Raw genomic sequence first — 17,553 nt, forward strand, 5'->3', positions numbered from 1 at the left:
AACTTCGAAATGGAAAAAAATCCTTTATGCTGAAGTGCTCGCGACACTAGTGACAAATCCCCTTGGGGAACACGGTTATAGAAACAGTATGTGACTAATCGAGTGGGCGCCGATCAAATAACTTTGGCTGCATTTAATGAAAGAACGGCGCCCTCACTTAATCGTTCATGAACAAAACCCAACAAGCATCGTTAATTTTTATTGCCGATTTTCTTTGTTTACTGGACTTTTTATACGTTTGGTGTTGTAGTGGCTGAAAACTCAACATAATAATTTTGTTAATTCAGATGGTTTTAACATAAGCGTTTGACATACTTGATATCCCCTGTTCTACCCTATTTCCAATCTTAATCAAAAATGCTTTCTGTTGAATAGTTTCACATCATAACTTGTATATTTTTCTCTTTCTACAGTAAACCAGCGGCTAAAAACTATTGCCACAGTTGTCCACAGAAATCCGTTCTTGTAATTTTGCGATAAAAGTAACTTTCGAAATACAGGACGAAATTTAGAAACACCCAATAAAACAGCACTTCACCAGGAGTCCGAAAACAGCACAAACTACCAACATCGTGTTCCAAGAGGACAGAAATATAGCTGCTGCTGCCCTGAAGACACATTGCCCATGAAAGAAAACGCTGCTATACAGCCACTTTGCATAGGTACCACCATCGACACCATGAAAACAAAAACACACAACACATTGTTTTTCACTTGGCATAATTAATACAACGAAAACACCATACAGGTCCCGCCAATTCAGGACTTTAGGGCATCTGCAGCAGAATCGACTCCATGTAATGGTATAATGCCATATTTAAAAATAATATCATATAAAAAAACGAAGTATGCGCGGTGACTAAAGCGCACTTAAATGTAACATATATGCCTTAATGTGACAGTAACATAGAGAATTACATGTGTGTATCAGACGGTTTTATGCAATGCAAACACACGGACTCGAACGGACGGAGAAATGCGCATGGAATGTTTAACAGTTTTTGGCAAATTACACAAATATAAAAAGAATACACAAAAAACAGACGCAGTGAAACAGCGCTAGAAAATACTTTAAAAACATAGCACGACAATTACAACTTTTTAGTAGATTAGGAGCAAAAATAAAAATAACTGTAAAGTCATTAAATTTTATAATTTCATTTTCTATTATGTGTTTATTGTAACAAAAGGATTAGTATAAACGTTTAACACTACATTTATTCAGTAAAATATTTTTTTACACGTAGAAGTCCTTATTTGTTTTGTGATAAGAAAGTCACAAAATAGGACAATCTAATTTCTACATTCCATAAAGAGTTCATCACATGAAACAGGGCGTTTTAAACGTCCACCAAACGAAATAAAAAAACAAATCTCCACACCGGCACACTGCCGATGAAAAGCCTTACAATCTCGGCACAAACTAACCGGCTGGTGGAAAATCTCCCAGCGCCATATGGCCTTGACAAAAAAGTTACAAGGAAATTTTGAGGTAACCCTCGTTCACTTTGCTGAAGGGAATTGACGACTGCTTGAGCCACTCAGTTACGGCGCTTTTGATTCTTGATGTTCCTGTAGCGCTGTTTCGACCTGTGTATCAAAAACAAGGCAAAAAATAAACAAAAAAAATTTTTTTAGTGTTAGAAAGTTGTCGCAGAACATTACCATGGAGACATAAACCTTGGAAAACCCAATAATCCGTTAAATAAAACTTTTGAAAAACCAAAAAAAATCACACAGCACCCAAAACGTCATGAATTCTCACCCCAGCCCGTGATGACAAACAGATGTCGTTCTTTTTCCCCTCGTTTCATGGAGATGACTGAACGAAGAGTGTCGATCGCCTCATCAACGTGCAAACCGTGCAAATCAAGTTCGTTCTTCGACCTGCCTTCGTTCCTGCAATAGTTCTTTGATAATAACGAAGTATGCATAATAAATCCACTATATGTACATTTTCCAAATAAAGAGCTGTTCGTACAAGAAATGGTTATATCTTGAATCTATAGTATTTTTGTGAAGCGGCAGTCACGGCGAACTACCTATAGATGTTGCGCAAGTTAATGATTCCCATAACGGTAATATTTATTGTATGTAGTGTTAAAAAGAGTTTACTTTTTACACAAAGTTGTGACCTCAGCTTCGTTAGGAATACACAAACTGATTAAACATACAACATACATTAGCTTATAAGTGATGGCTGCAGCACGATTATTTGCCTCCCGGAGGTACTTCTTATGCAGCTGAGCTTGGCTTGCGTAATACATCGCAAGCGCCCCTCTGTTCTGGTGATTTGCTGCCGCAGCTTTGCGATGGGATTCATGCATCTCCTTCCTGTAGACACGAAACAATAATAGTATAAATAACCAATATGACATCAACAATTAAAAAAACATATGTGTAAACGCCCAGACTTTTTCATATATTAGGGTTATTCACATCATCCTCAACAGGGCATCTGGAACTTTTTAGTTGCCAATACCCCAAAAATAAACATCTATGCGATATTTGATGGGTAGCTTTCACGTGAACGTCATAAATAACAAACGTTCCCCACAAAATCCAACTTGTTCCGCGACTCCAATATTATACTTTGACCCAGAGTGTATCGTTAAATAAAGGGACGACAGCTATACACTGTACCACATAGGAAAAAAACATAAATAAACAGAAAAAAGTAATCACAATAGACAACGGATAGTGTTGGAGGGAACGCGAGGTACTTTATTGCTGTACCAACTACAACAACCTTGTTAAGTTCGCCAATACCCACCACAAGTATTTTGTTGAAAATCGAAAACCTGTGGAAACAATGCCCAAATACGTCGTCACAAAAGGCGACCTATCCCGGTTAAACACCCACGTACCAAACACAATAACAGGCACGAAACAAAAATTCTCAAACGGTGAAGAACAATAAACAAACGAGCCGTTGCCCGCATGTAATATCAGATTTCGTATAGACTTGTGTTCAATATTGACGCAAATGGAATTCGCGGCACTCTGCGCATTAGGAGAAACAGACTAAGTTGTCACGAGAAGTTATGATGTATATAGGTACCATGTAAGCTATACAGCACCTGTGGACGTTGGCTTCGGACCGGAGTTCGTCGTACGTCAAGTTGTGGTCATTTAACGTCGGCGTCACAGGGTCATAGTCACCTTCACTTTCCACGTTCCTTTTCGCCTGAGCATATTCAAAATACAAGTGGTGTTAAATGAGTTTAATGGGGATTCATTCATTTAAAATCAATGCATTAGGTAGTTATGGCACTGTGGTTTTGAACAGTTTAATGATGGTACGGTGAACTTCTAAACAAGTGATTCTCAAACGTTTTCGCGTGCGACACACTTGGACTTGCCGCACTTGCGACATACTAACTATAAATCTATCACGAAGAATTTTTTCGTTGTTTAAAATTTTCAGTCGAAAAAGGATTCGACTTGTTATTTGCCACCATTTTTTCAAAAAAAATCAAGGTATGGATTATAACGCGACCCTCTTGGAAACTTTAGAGTCGTGACACATAGTTTGAGAATCGCTAGTTTAAACTGAAAAAAATGAAATTGTATTCGAATTCACACAAAACTGCTGCACAGGCTACTTACATTTGAGTTCGATGCTTTGGTAGATTGGTTTGCGTTTGGCAATAACGAACCCGAGGTTACAGTGTTAAATATTTGACTGTCCTCTCCCGACCAAATACACGCAATCTCGTACATCGTCTCCTCCATGTTGTATTCATTTTTCTGGCATCACAATAGTTGTGTTACTGCTTGACAATTGTCCAGACAACAAGCATTAAACTGTTTAGTTGTGTGATTGAATACCCGAATATTGACATTTATGTAACCTCCATGAAGGTAAAGTCAAAAACAAACACCAGGCAAGAATGTCTTGGTTTTGGAATAATAATAATTCTGAATTTCTTTCAGAGCCGTCTGACAAGTTGCAGAACACAAATCAAAAAGAGTGAGGCCTACATTCATTAGCACTCCGTAAACTAACATTATATGTTTAAAACATAAAAGCAGGAAATCACCCTAAAAATGTCATTCAGAAGGTCTTCAGGTATTTTCGGATACAAGACTTTCAATTGGTCCCTCTTCATCTGGGCAGCAAACTGCATAGTTTTTGCCTGCAAATATGATCACTTAAAAGCTACCTTTTTCTACACCATTACACGCATAAATATTGCAATCTTCATAGAGTTCCGAAATAGGTAACTGGTTGCCCAGTTGTTTAGTGCTGCATATGTTTGCGCTTACACCAGATTGTTGCTTTTTCTGTGATGCTTCAGCCGCCTTTTCCTCTTGCATGATTTTACTTAGTGGGTCCGATCGCTTCTTTCCACTTGTCACCCACTGGCCGCCAACACTAGAGGGCTGATACAAGGATGAGGTCGACGGGGATTCCCCAGATCTTGGTGACCTTTAAAAATACAATGATGAAGTGCTTTGAAGTTATATAATATTTTTTGTGTATCTTGCTGTTTTCAACACAGCCTAATGGCAAAAACCAGGCCGTGGGCACACTTCAGTACATAACCCAAGAAAGTCTTTCAAATGATGTGTACATATAGGACAGGTAGTCACCATAATGAATGATTTGAGACTCCAACAACAGCCTGTTGACGTCGAGTTGGTGTGGCAGGCGACCTAAACATAAGTTAGTTGAACCCAAAGACCTAAACTTATGAAAATAATATTCCTTACTTTGGAGTATTGGATGATTTGTTGTAAGCTTTCATTCCATGATTCTCCTCCATTTGAAGCCTAAGAATATAAAATTTAATTAGAATTTTTATTTATAAGGCTTGTGGCTGATTGTGCCAATACAGAGTGTCCAATCATTACTGACAGACATTTTTCGGAATACATTAGCTATGACAACTATAATGAGAGTGGTAACCAGCACCTCCTAGCTAACTTCTCATCTTCTTCGATTTGCTGGAGATTCTGAAAGGGTATTTCGTCATACAATAAGTTGCTTAACTTTAAACTGGCTCCAGGTTTATCAAGAGATTTGCTGGTCGATGCCAATTCCTTTTCCTAAAGGTAAAATTATAATGTACAGCAAAAAAATGCTGATATGTTTCATCAGTCAACACCAAGCAATACAGACTTATTCCAGCTTTCTTTCATAACAATATCATTTAACATTTACAATTTGCTCTTAATGAAAACGAATTTAGGCTGACCTGTGGTGGACGAATTTGCTTTGGACTTGAATTTGCATTTTTCCACGCCAGATAAATGTCCAGAGCCATGTCTATGTTGAGTTGAACTTGGTAAGTATTTACTTGAGGCAAACCCTCGCCAGCAAACTCTGCTACATGCTGAAGAAAGTTGTGAGGCAGAGTTAGGCAAACATCTGGTGTTTCATCCAATTCTGAAAAGCAATTACACATTAGATCGGTCATCCTGTTACACAAAGTTGGCACGGTAGCAGGATGCCAAGATTCAAACTTGCCCATATTATTTATTAAATGTGCATTCCAATGAATAGTAATCTAATTTAAATGCTACACATTTGCATATTTGTTTATTTAGTAGTCAGTTGTGGGCACTGAGCAGCCACTAGAAAGTAAATAATCTTATTTTTAAGTATTAATGTCACCCAGTTCAGTCGAACAACCAACCAGAAACATGTTCTTCAGCAGTTTTTGGAGTTGTCTGTTTAATGACATCAAATGAAACTGCATCATAGTAATCATCAATTGTTTTTGAGGGGCTTTTACATGAAATCGGTGAAGTCCTTGGATTGAAATCTACAAACAAAGAAACACTTTGCACAAATTTCCAATGTTTAAACTGTAAGATTTACAAATGTGGAAATATAGAAAAATGTTTGCTGTAACTGAAAAATGTACAATAGTTGTTTCACTTCACTTGTTGCCATTTTTTGCCTCATAAGACAAAAACTTTAAACCTTATGAACAAAAATACATGCGGAAAAGTAAGCAAGGTGTGTAAATTAAAAAAGATGGATAGAATAATAGAATTATAAAAAAATAAGTAGCAATCTAAATACAAATATACAATCTACGCAACATACCAAGCAATACATTTTCATCTGTCCCAAACAATGAAGATTCTGCAATAACATCCGTGGCCCATTGTAAGTCTCCACATTTAGTGTAGATATCAAGCAAATGTGCTACTGACAAATGGGGAAACAGCTCTTGCAGGGTAAGCATATCAATCTCCTTATCAGGTTTCTATCAATAAAGATACATTTGTAAGCTGCAGTGTACATTGTTTCAGGTCAGAAACAAATTAGAACAAACAGGTGACTGCAGAAAGTCATACAGGATAACTGATTAATATCAGCTCCAAAAGATACAGCTTTTTTGCTTCAAAAGGATATATACATTTAGTCTAAAAGATACATTTATTATGATATAACAATTATCTGAAAATCAGCTAATAGTTATTTTAAACATTCTTCAATATATTTGTAAGGGTGTGAACAGTTTACAGTGCAAGTAAGTCTAATAATGTTAGTTTACCATGATCACATCTTCGGTAGATGTACTTTTGTCAAAAACTGAAGGTGACGTCTCAATATCAGAAAAGCTGCCAGGTATAAAACTGTAGCCATTTGCGAACAAGAGTTTGAAACCACTAGTTGATAGAATGTCAGCACCATTTTCTAACTGTTGCAACATGACAAAGTCCTCTGGATCGGTCAAAGAACCACTGTTTTTCGTATCAATGTTTTTACTATTGTGGGCGTTATTCGTATCTGGTGTCGAAACTTTGGGAGTCTCGACAGATTTTAGAAAGTCAACCCAATCATTCTCAAAATGAATGTCAGTTAAAACTGGTTGAGGTTTCGAAGAACTATTCTTGGGTTTCTTTTTGCGTTTCTTCGTTGGCGAAGTCGGTGGTGTATCTTTAATAAAATTTGTCATTTGTTCTGTACTGTTTTGTGATGAATTTGTTGTCGCAAGCAATTGGGGTGAATTTACCTCAGAAGTCTGAGGTTTGTCAGAATTACTTTGGTTTAAAGGTGGACTGTTTTGTAAACATTCCTCCGAGCTTGTTAATGTTACAGAGGTTTTTTGATATATTTTTTCAGTATGATTCAAATCAGTGGAAATGATGCTCTCCACATTTTCCACTCCATGCTCGTGGTGATCTTTGCTTTTAGTTTCAGACAACAAATAACTTCTATGAAAATCATTGCCATTCACACTATGGGTTATCAGGCTATCGTCTTTTGCAGAATCACTTTCACTGTCCGATACATAAATGTCAATACTTTTATCAACCTTATCCTCACCAATGCTGCCTGATGGTGTTTCAGTGTCAGAGACATAAAGTTCTGATGATATTTCGGGTATTACTTTTTCATCAAAATTATCCATAGAGTCCATAACTGTTTGCCCCACTTGTGATATTTGTGGAGGAGAAGGTCTATTGTCAATGTTTTCAATTTTGGGAGTCTGAGGTTTGGCAGGTTGCACATTTGAGAGAAGATTTTGAAATTGTAAAGAGTGCTGAGACCGTTCTCTTGCTGCTTTAAGAATTCCTTGAACAGTGACATCTTTCTCATACCTGAAATGACAAAAGAAATGCTGACATGCAAACTGTAGAGCAGGGAAATGCACAGTTACTTTGAAAGGACTATTTTGTTGTTGTTTCACCAAGCAAGACCTGTTTAGTGCATTGAACTTAGATTCTATGCGTAGTACAAACAGTAGGGATGTGACGACCGAATAGAACAAATTACAAATGATTCAAATTTGGCTGAATCTGAATCTCACAACAAGTCATATTGAAACAACAGCGCTAAAATAGCACGGAACAAAATTGAATACAAGAAATTTGGTCTAGAACCAGTCGTATATTGGCTGCAGGCATTTACATTCAGCCAAATCGGAACATTTTCTGTGTTGGCACATCCCTATGCAGTATGCTAAGTTGTAAATGAAAACACACCTCTCCAACATCAATTCAATTCTATCCTTGGGAACACCATGAGTATTTCGTTTTGCCAACTGTCCGACTGTGTGACAAAAACAAACAAGGCACATTTCAGACTATCATTACTTGTGCTGGAAATGTACCTTTAAACTTCCATGGAGTGTTTGGTTCACGAATTTGTACGTCGTAGCTGTGTTTTGCACCTTGCAACACATATGGGGTCATCTCCCATGCTGACATATTGGTGTTGTCAATGATAATTGGTGTTCGTCCTAATTATTTCAAAAGGATTTCACAAATGTAATTTACTTTTAATATTATGGCCCTTCATAACCTTTACATACCCTGTTTAAGGGCTTTGATTGCATTTTTTTGATTCCACGTATGAGCTTCCTGCAGGTAGGTAGGATCAAATTCATAATATCCATTAGGTTTGATGAAGAAGTCGTCAGTGCTTAAAATTAGACCATAACTTCCTGCAAATAATATCATACTCAATTGTTTTTAACACAAATCCAATCATAATTAACCAAACCACACCTTTATGGATGTATTTATAATGGCCTCAGAAGGTTAAAACTTAACCATATTCATTTGATTGGAAAAAACTTACCGGCCAATTGCCTTGCAAGTGTTGATTTGCCACTGCCTGGGGCACCTCTTAAAACATAAAGTGTCTTTTTTTCTTTTGACGGCTTTCCAGTTGGTCGTGAAAACCTATGCACTTGGTTCATAGGAGAGTAACCACCATTGAATCTGGGTCTTGGGACCATTTCTGGGCTATAAAATCCATGATAGGGATTCCTGGGAGGGGTCCAAGGCCGCTGTTGAAAATGCCCCCGCGAAGGTCCCCAACCATTGCGTTTCATGGTCTCTGTACTGTTGCAGATTTCGTTCAACTTCTCTTTGAGTGCAGTTATTCCTTTCTGTTTTAGGTTTGTATTCACTTCATAGTCCTCTACCTCACTTTGACACGTTTCAGTGTTCAGGGTTAAATTAAGTTCTACCGGATCAAAATCCGACCCAGCACTTGGGGTAAAACCTACTGGATTCACTACAACCCTTGGTGTTCTAGATAGCAACCTGCACAAAACAAATAAAGTTTTATTCACGATAAACACATGTAGAACAAGTAGAGTAAATTAAGCCCAAATCTGCACACCAGCAAGCCACAACTGCACATTTTTAGCAAAATATGATACCTGTGCTATACAAAAAAGGAACTTGCATGCAATTGCACACTGCATTTTTTTATACTGCACCGTTAGCGCATGCACTCTTTTAACCAAACATTTGCAAACACCAGTCAAAACTAGAAGTTAGTGTTTTTGTAAAAACAATGTGCATGATGAATACTTATCTGCAGCAGGAAAGTCTTGTGACATATAAGCTTCGATGCCAGTTGTACATGGAAAAGGTATAATTTCATTTAATGCACAACCACCATTTGCATGTACAAACTAGCTAAAGTGAATATTTTGGCAGGATTTACTTAAAAATATTGTGTGCTTGTAATTAGACAGCATTACTTTCAACCCCAACTGACATAATGTTCAGCAAATATTTTCAAGTTGGGCATTACAACTCGTCAAAAAATATTCATGCATAGAATATGCAGTAGTTGGCAATGGTAGTAAGCTTGTTTTCAAAATAAAGCTATGGTTAAATCTCAAATCACTAAATCCAATAAAACACTACTATTCAAAATAGACATTAAAGTTCATGACAAATGATGTGTTTATCTGAACTTTAGGATTGTGTAAACATAGAAATCGAACAATTATTCTCAAAAAACACTGAAAACAAATTTTGGTGTGCACAGTTATCAAGTTACAAAGAAATGCATAGATTGTATGTTTGTATATTTGCATACAACAAAGTGTTTTAAAAAACAAGGTTTAAGTCAATGCATTTACTTGTCTGGCTCATTAAACTTGATGTTTATGTGCTCCACATTGTTAAACCCGTTGACAAGACATGGCTGGTGTTTTCCATCACCATCAAATTGCAGACGCATTCCATTCCAAAGTCCCACACTCACATAAGATTGTGCCATTATGTAGCGAAACTCCTGTTTTGCACTGGTTGCTTTGCTATTTTCAACAGTTGGTAGTTTTTCTTCTGTAATTGGAGGTGGTGTGGTTGCTGGTACAACCTGGAAGAAAGGAGAATCATTATTACAATCATCAGAAAAATGATGATATGGCTTAACTGTCTGATAGCAGAATTGTTGAGAGACAAACAAATATACGTAAAAAAAACAGAATGTCAGAAAGCGCTTACATAAATAGTATACATACCTCAATAAAAGTTTTAATATCTTCAAAATGTTCCGAAACAAAATTGCTGGATTCTTTAGGAACTTTTTCTTGTATGGAACTACGAATGTCACTCTTTTCAAGTAACAAGTCATTACAGTTCATCTTTAATTGAATCTTTGCAGAATCGTTTTCAGTTGAAATGTCAGAAGATTTATCAACAAAATGTTTTTTGTTTTGTACCAAACTATCCACAGACAAATTCTTCAATTTGTCCGACAACACTGCTTGTTTGATAAGTGGCTTGGAGCGATTGTTTTTTGCTGCGGCCTTTCTGGCTCTTTTCTTTGCATTTTTTGACAGTGGCTTAGAGGATGTTGTGTTGGTGGAACTCTGTGCTGCAGCTGATGTTGGTATTTGTACACCTGACAAATAACACAGTATTTATATATATATATACATCTTCCAATCTCATAAATTACGATAAATGACCATTGGCAATGATGAATGTTGAACAGTGTGGACTTAAAATTAAACTCAATTTATGGCAAAATCTTGCTTTTTATCCATATCTGCATATTTACAGCAAAAGTTCGAACATGTAAAAACACAAAATAAATAAAAGTAAGAAAAACTATTCAAACAACGGAAACAATATATACTGTTTTTGAGGCAAAAAATATATCTGTACATGTATTTATATTATGCAACCTGGAGTAACACTGCTCTCAATACTATCCAGTCCATTGCTGCACTTTGTTGTTACATTTTCGGATGAGGAACAAGGAATTCCAGGTTGGTCCAAAGTATTAGAAGCTACCTTTTTTCTGGCTCTTTTCTTTGCACTTTTTGAAAGAGGCTTATGGGATGTTGTATTGGGGCCTGATGATGACATATGCAAACCTATCTCAAAAATATATATTGGCCTTATAAGCAATGATAGCAACATGGATTATGTTGGATAAAATTATATTAGTTATGGCCCTATTTTCCTTTCAAACCTTCCAATATTGAGATTTTTGTACACATTTGTGTGATACAACAATTTTAACCAGTCAGCACATTGCAAAAATGAAACAAATATTAATAAGGAAATTCATAGATTTAAGCTTGGGGCATTACATTTTTTTCCAATGTTGTCCATACTTTGTAACTCATTGCTGCAGTTAGGTGTTGTAATTTCAGTTAGGGGTGAACAAAGTACACCCAGTTGGTCCAAAGCGGTTGCAACTAAAAATACAATATCAAATTATAACTATGTGTCACACAAATTAAACCATTATGAGGGAACATTTTGTAACAAAATATCTAACTTGGCTGTGTGAATATATAATAGCTGTGTAAAAAGGTTCAGCTACTTTCAGGTTACTCGAATGTACTATGTGATAGTTAGTTGTTAGTAAGTACTTTCAAAACTTATAGGTACCGATATTTAAATGTAACAAACATCTTTTGTAGCTGCTTTTGCCCTCTAGTTCCTGCAAAATGACACTTGTACTGTGCAATAATTATTTTTGCAGTTACCATTAAAATGACACATCCATGTTTTTGCAACAACACTGGCAGAGACATAAAACAACTTACTGTTAAAGTCGTTTTCCGACAAAATCATATGCACAACTTCAGGTTCAAGTTGTGGAAACATTTCCTGTGCTTGTCGGAAAATAAATTCCTGTGTTTGACCAGATCGTGACATTTTCACATTTAACACAGATTTCCACACAAAGCACAATCAATTTGACTATGGTACCCAATGCTTACATCTTCGTGAAGGTGAAGTTAAGTTTTGGAAAACAAATTGAATAACCGACCGACAGAGTAATTCCACCTGTCATATATTTGTGAACAAATCCAAGCTGCTAAATCTTAGGACTTCCTCCAAATTTGAACGCTTACACGAAATAAAGTTTACTTCAGCGTTTGTATTGTTTGTGAAGTTTGACTGCTTTCAGAGTTTTATGTACACAATGACCAGTAGAGCGTGCAATCACGTGACTTCGTATATCACGTAGTACTGCTGAAGTTTGACCGGTTTGACTATTCGTCCCACAGCAAAAAAAAAGTTAATATAAATGATTATAGAGATCGTTTCGAACTATTCGAAGAGCATTAATACAGTAATACAAAAAGATAGAATTTTCCATTTAAAGGTAAAATAATAGTTGGCCAGTCTCTTTCTTAAATTACGATACGCTTGATTCATGATGCGTACAAAATCTTACCTGCCTTTTTCCTTATTTGAAGATCAGCTGTGCTGTAATATTCCAAAAAAATTCCTAATGGCAATTGGAGTTTTGATATAACCTGGTGGCTGCACGTGTGGTCGCACAGGTAGTGTAAAATCACGCAGACACAGGCCTACTTCGGCGTTTATTGTTTTGTTTAAAACGAGAAAAAGCTAATCAACATCACGAAGGTATACATAATAACAACTATACTATTTTGTACACTATTTTGCCAGATAATTTACAGATCGGTTATGTGGGTAATATTGTTCCTTATAGCGACTATTACTTGCCCAGATTAGAAAAACTGTCGTGCAAGATTTGTGAAGTTTTGCAAAAATACTCAACCAATGCAGCAGCATTAACATGGAAAAACATTCGCTTATTCCACAACCAACAGTAACTAAAAAAATCCACCACGCAAATAACTAATCTAGTTACTATACGCTCTCTAAAATGTATATGCTCTGTTTTCTTGATTGCAATACACCCGTTTTAAAAATATAATTGCAAATCTATTTTACAAGACAAATGCACATTTTTTTTAATAAAAATATATTCAGGGATTTTGTACATCAGGGTAATTATGTTTAGGTTAGCTATTTCAGTTTATTCTAAATCAAATTTTGTGAAGCCAGCACTGCAATTGAACAACCTTACGAAATGCGCTGCACTGCATACCTCAAGTACCAGGTATTTTATAACTTTTTGTATGTTTTTGCATTTGTTCAATTGCTTTTTACCCAAAGTTATGTCACACTTTTAATATAATTCAAGCTGAAGAATTTTGAAATGGTTAGCTTAAATTTAAAGGATGTTGTCCACTACATGCATTCTGATGTGATTGTAAACTGTCTCTAATTTGCTTGTCTTGTTTTTCAGAAATGAAGCACAAATTATCAGTGGCACAAAAATTGCCAGTGATATTCATAAAGAAGTTAAAAGTGAAATAGATGAATGGATTGCCAGTGGAAAGCGTGCCCCTAAACTGGCTGCTGTTTTGGTCGGCGCTGATCCTGCCAGTGCCACATACATTAAAAACAAAGTAAAGGCCTGCACTAAAGTCGGTGTGTTTAGTTATTCAAATATTTTCACTAACCTAGCTTTTTATTCAACATTGTTAAAACAGTGAAGTACACATTGGTTTTCTGAAGGAATAATATATATATCTTGAAACCTAACAAAAATATATAATGCGTTGGTATTGATGCAGCAATTACAAATTGGCTATTTTACAATTTAAATAAAAGGGCCATTAAAACTAGCTTTTAATCAACATAATAAATTTATTTAGTACTCATGAGCATTGGGAATACTTTTTTCCAGGCATAAACAGTGAGACTATCAACAAGTCCTCCAGTACTTCCCAAGAAGAAATACTTGATATTGTTAATTCTCTAAATACAAGTAATGAGGTGGATGGCATACTTGTACAACTTCCACTACCTGAGCATATAGGTAGGCAGAGGGAATTTTGATTGACGATTAAACTAATTATATTTGAGTATTTTTCTAAACCTTACACCATTGACAAGTTATAACAATCATTGCTTGGCTATCTTGCATGCCTATTTTTCTGGTAAACATGTCACCACATATTATGTTTAACTCAATTGTGACAATATCGTATTCTTAATTTGTCACATTATTGCGAGAAATGTCATTGTGGATTTTTTTAGTGTGGGACTTCCATGGAAAATAATCACTTTCAGTGTGGTTTATTTTTAGATGAAAGAACTGTTTGCAACGCCATAGCACCGGAAAAAGATGTGGATGGTTTTCACATCACAAACATTGGACGTCTGTGCCTAGATCAAGAGTGTTTAATGCCAGCCACCCCTGCTGGAGTATGGGAAATGTTAAAAAGAACAGGTTGGACCTATTATACCTTCATATGTTACAGTTTACATGTAGTTTTAATGCATGTACACAAATATTGTCAAAAATATGTTTTCATGGAGAAAAATGGTGATGACCTAAAAACTCAGTGGTAAAAATCTGTCTCTGCGCTTACAGTTTATTAACTAATTGTAGTTTACAAGCATATTCAAAACAACTCACCCTTGCCCCATTTACAGGTGTTGAAACTTTTGCAAAGGTTGCTTTAGTATGTGGTCGCTCTAAAAATGTTGGAATGCCAGCTGCAATGCTTCTTCATACCGACCATAGGCATGAAAGGCCAGGAGGTTGTATACAAATTTCACATTAGATGCTGAAATTTATAAAATTAATCAGCTTTTTAAGGCCTTGGAGAATGGTGGTAATAAATAATTTCTCTTGTGTTTTCAAAAAATTAGTCTTGTGTTTTTATGAAAAAACATTCAAAAATCTGTCTTGTGTTTTTAATAAAGGTATCGTTTTGCAGGTGATGCTACCGTAATTCAAACACACAGATACACCCCTCGTGAGCATTTGAAAATGTTAGCTAAACATGCTGATATCATAATTGCTGCTGCAGGTTAGTGTTTTTCATAACTTACACTTTTGCTCTAGTAACCATGTAAATCAGTAACTAAAAACACTTTTGTAATCTTTTTCAAGGTTCTGTAGACTATATTTTTAATATTTTAATGTCTACCCCTGTAATACAGGTCTTCCTGGGTTAATTACAGCAGATATGGTGAAAGAGGGGGCATGTGTAATTGACGTTGGTATCAACAGAGTAAAAGATGAAAAAACTGGAAAATTTAAACTTGTTGGCGATGTCGATTTTGAAGGTTAGTTTCAGAGTTATATACCTGACAAGGCTTCAAGTAATATTAAATGTTTGTTTTCATTGCATTCAGAGGTGAAAAAAGTTGCTGGTTTCATCACACCAGTCCCTGGCGGAGTTGGCCCGATGACTGTAGCAATGTTGTGCAAAAACACACTTCAAGCAGCTAAGAGCTTGCAACAAACCTAAAAGCGCTTTGACACAATGTACACAGGTTTACATTATTGCTGGCACTTTTTATATATTTTTGTAGTAAGCCCGATATCGCCAATTGCACCAGAGAAGCACACAAGTGCCATATCGTTGCCATATCACAAAAAAATTCTCATGCTTTTCTAACAAGCGTATATTTGCATAATATCTAATTTATAAAAAACACACTGAACATTTTTTTATGTTTACCTCATGTTTAAACATTTCATTTTTATTGTAAATGGATTTTTTACAAATAGAAAAATTTACTGTATTTTTGTTTCAAGCGATGTCTGGGGCACAAATATACTCAAATTTAGACAAAAATTAGGTTTTATCTATTAATCTATTGATAGTTTAACACATATATATAAACATTTTAACAGCATTTTACTGAATTAACTGTTGCATATATTTTAACAATCCAGAACTCTACACACTGTTTTTACCGATAACTATTTCACTATGACATACATGTTAGCAATCTAACACCCAACTGTATGTTTTTGTTGCCATCCTATTATTTTCTGCGTTGCGTGTCATATGTGCGTACCAAACTTTCAAGACAACAATAATACTGAGTTTTAAAATATTTTTTGTTGAACTGGAAATGTTTTCTCCTCAAGCCTTTTCTAAATTTGTTATTCACAGTTAATTTGCAAAAGGTTAAATGCCTTGCTCCCAAAAAAGGGTGCATTTATCATGATATGATTTGACATATGTTCCAAATTTATGTGTATTTACATTTTCTTTGTCACTGTAACAGCTTCAATGCTTTTTTGCAGAAAAATAGCAGCAAAAACTATTGTTAGGTTTTAAAGTGTTACAACTTTGTCCTTTAAGAGTTTCAACAGCAAGTGGCCTTATACAGTTTTTAAAGAATTCTGAAAAGAGTGTCCTCTTAATTTCTCATTTTATCATGTTTCCATTCACATATACACCTAATTGCATGTGTTTCTGTGCACTGTCACCTTTTACACAAAATCACAAATCTATTTACTGGTGTTAACAAATAAATAAAAAAAAACTCAACATTTTGTGTGTGAAGTTTTCTACAGATGCAAAGTTTTGAAACATTTTGCAAAGTTTATTTGACCACCATTGTTTCGGTGTGTATCTTGAATTAGACTTACATGTATTGGTGTGCATTATTTTATTATCAGGATGTAAAAAAAATCTTTCAATACGTCCATATTAGATGGTTTCTTTGTTACGCTCTGCAGTTCACCAGTTTTTGCGAGCCAAATTTAGTTTAAACAACTTTCAAAGTTTTTGCATAGTAAACAAATCTTTTTGGTTTACTTACGAAGGTGTCGAGAAGCCCTTCAGTAATTGAAAACACATTGTCCTCTATTCATGGTTCCGACTTCGCGTCAGCAATGGGTCTGACGTCACAATGCTGCAGGAAATGCATTGGTCCAGAAACGAAAATTTATGTTTGGCGAAATAAAACGCCCGGAACGCAGTAATATTTCATGCAATGGCATGATTGGCAGGATCGCCTCACTGCGCAGGTCCTTGCTTGGCGATCACAGCTATCGTATCGCGATCATTAGGTTTGCAGGCTTGGCAGCCCAGGCATTGCAGCCTAGCTGGATCAGCCACTTTTTCCTGACAAGTCGGAGCAAGATTTGAAAAATCAAGCTCCCGGTGAGGTTTGAACTGGCGACCCTGGGCTAACCAGGCCCAACGCTCTACCAACTGAGCTCCTGTAGTTGGTGCGTCTGGCAGCTGCTTGACCTTGGTGCTCGTTTACCGCGGCGATGTTAAGCCTTGATCGCATAGAAAATAACACTAGACGGACACGGAAGTTTTTTTCTGTCTTTACAATTAGGAGAACACATCCTTTTTTGACATTGTGTCTTTTGATTCATATGCTACCTTTCCTACCAGCGAGGTACACCAAACCCATGTAACCACCAGACGCGGTACATACCTTTAATTCTAGACATTTTTCTTTGCTTATAAATAATTTTTTAGTACACGATACATATACATTCCTAGACAATTTCTGCTTTATTTAAACGTGAAATTTTACCCCTAAAACCAATGCTTTTTCAGCCAACCTGCAGCATTGTGACGTCAGAACCATTGGTTACGCACAGTCGGATTTTCCACAATTAAAACATTCCGAGCGAGCATTTTATACGGGTCTGCAAAACCTCAATAAATAAAAAAATGTGACTTAAAATCTTTTCCAGCTTCCTTTGCGAAATAATGCAACTTTGCAATA

At 36.0% G+C, this 17,553-nt stretch overlaps 2 protein-coding genes across 4 annotated transcripts; one reads left to right on the forward strand and one right to left on the reverse strand.

The window, feature by feature from the left end:
* Positions 1 to 449: 449 nt before the first annotated feature.
* On the reverse strand, positions 450 to 12,143 carry LOC145910681 (uncharacterized). 3 transcript variants are annotated; one of them, XM_082997871.1, is made up of 23 exons: positions 11,775 to 12,143; positions 11,313 to 11,420; positions 10,902 to 11,072; positions 10,233 to 10,615; positions 9,849 to 10,087; positions 8,546 to 9,015; positions 8,277 to 8,408; positions 8,076 to 8,204; positions 7,948 to 8,014; positions 6,513 to 7,563; positions 6,059 to 6,221; positions 5,643 to 5,771; positions 5,202 to 5,392; positions 4,919 to 5,052; positions 4,717 to 4,776; positions 4,597 to 4,659; positions 4,270 to 4,432; positions 4,044 to 4,139; positions 3,610 to 3,750; positions 3,081 to 3,187; positions 2,182 to 2,334; positions 1,766 to 1,899; positions 450 to 1,590 (listed from the first exon to the last, which is right to left on the reverse strand). In XM_082997871.1, the coding sequence occupies exons 1-23, from the start codon at positions 11,884 to 11,886 to the stop codon at positions 1,475 to 1,477; spliced, it is 4,512 nt and encodes a 1,503-aa protein (XP_082853997.1). In that variant the 5' UTR covers positions 11,887 to 12,143; the 3' UTR covers positions 450 to 1,474. The 3 variants fall into 3 exon arrangements, with proteins under 3 accessions (XP_082853997.1, XP_082853995.1, XP_082853996.1); XM_082997869.1 differs by having other exon boundaries at positions 10,902 to 11,093; XM_082997870.1 differs by having other exon boundaries at positions 8,277 to 8,404; positions 8,542 to 9,015; positions 10,902 to 11,093.
* An 809-nt stretch (positions 12,144 to 12,952) lies between these two features.
* LOC145910160 (bifunctional methylenetetrahydrofolate dehydrogenase/cyclohydrolase, mitochondrial-like) lies at positions 12,953 to 16,341 on the forward strand. The gene is made up of 8 exons (XM_082997185.1): positions 12,953 to 13,108; positions 13,298 to 13,482; positions 13,742 to 13,873; positions 14,144 to 14,287; positions 14,494 to 14,601; positions 14,781 to 14,873; positions 15,007 to 15,132; positions 15,202 to 16,341. The coding sequence occupies exons 1-8, from the start codon at positions 13,002 to 13,004 to the stop codon at positions 15,315 to 15,317; spliced, it is 1,011 nt and encodes a 336-aa protein (XP_082853311.1). The 5' UTR covers positions 12,953 to 13,001; the 3' UTR covers positions 15,318 to 16,341.
* Positions 16,342 to 17,553: the final 1,212 nt, after the last annotated feature.

Source organism: Ascidia mentula, chromosome 8, assembly GCF_947561715.1.
Source record: "Ascidia mentula chromosome 8, kaAscMent1.1, whole genome shotgun sequence".
Classification (NCBI taxonomy): domain Eukaryota; kingdom Metazoa; phylum Chordata; class Ascidiacea; order Phlebobranchia; family Ascidiidae; genus Ascidia; species Ascidia mentula.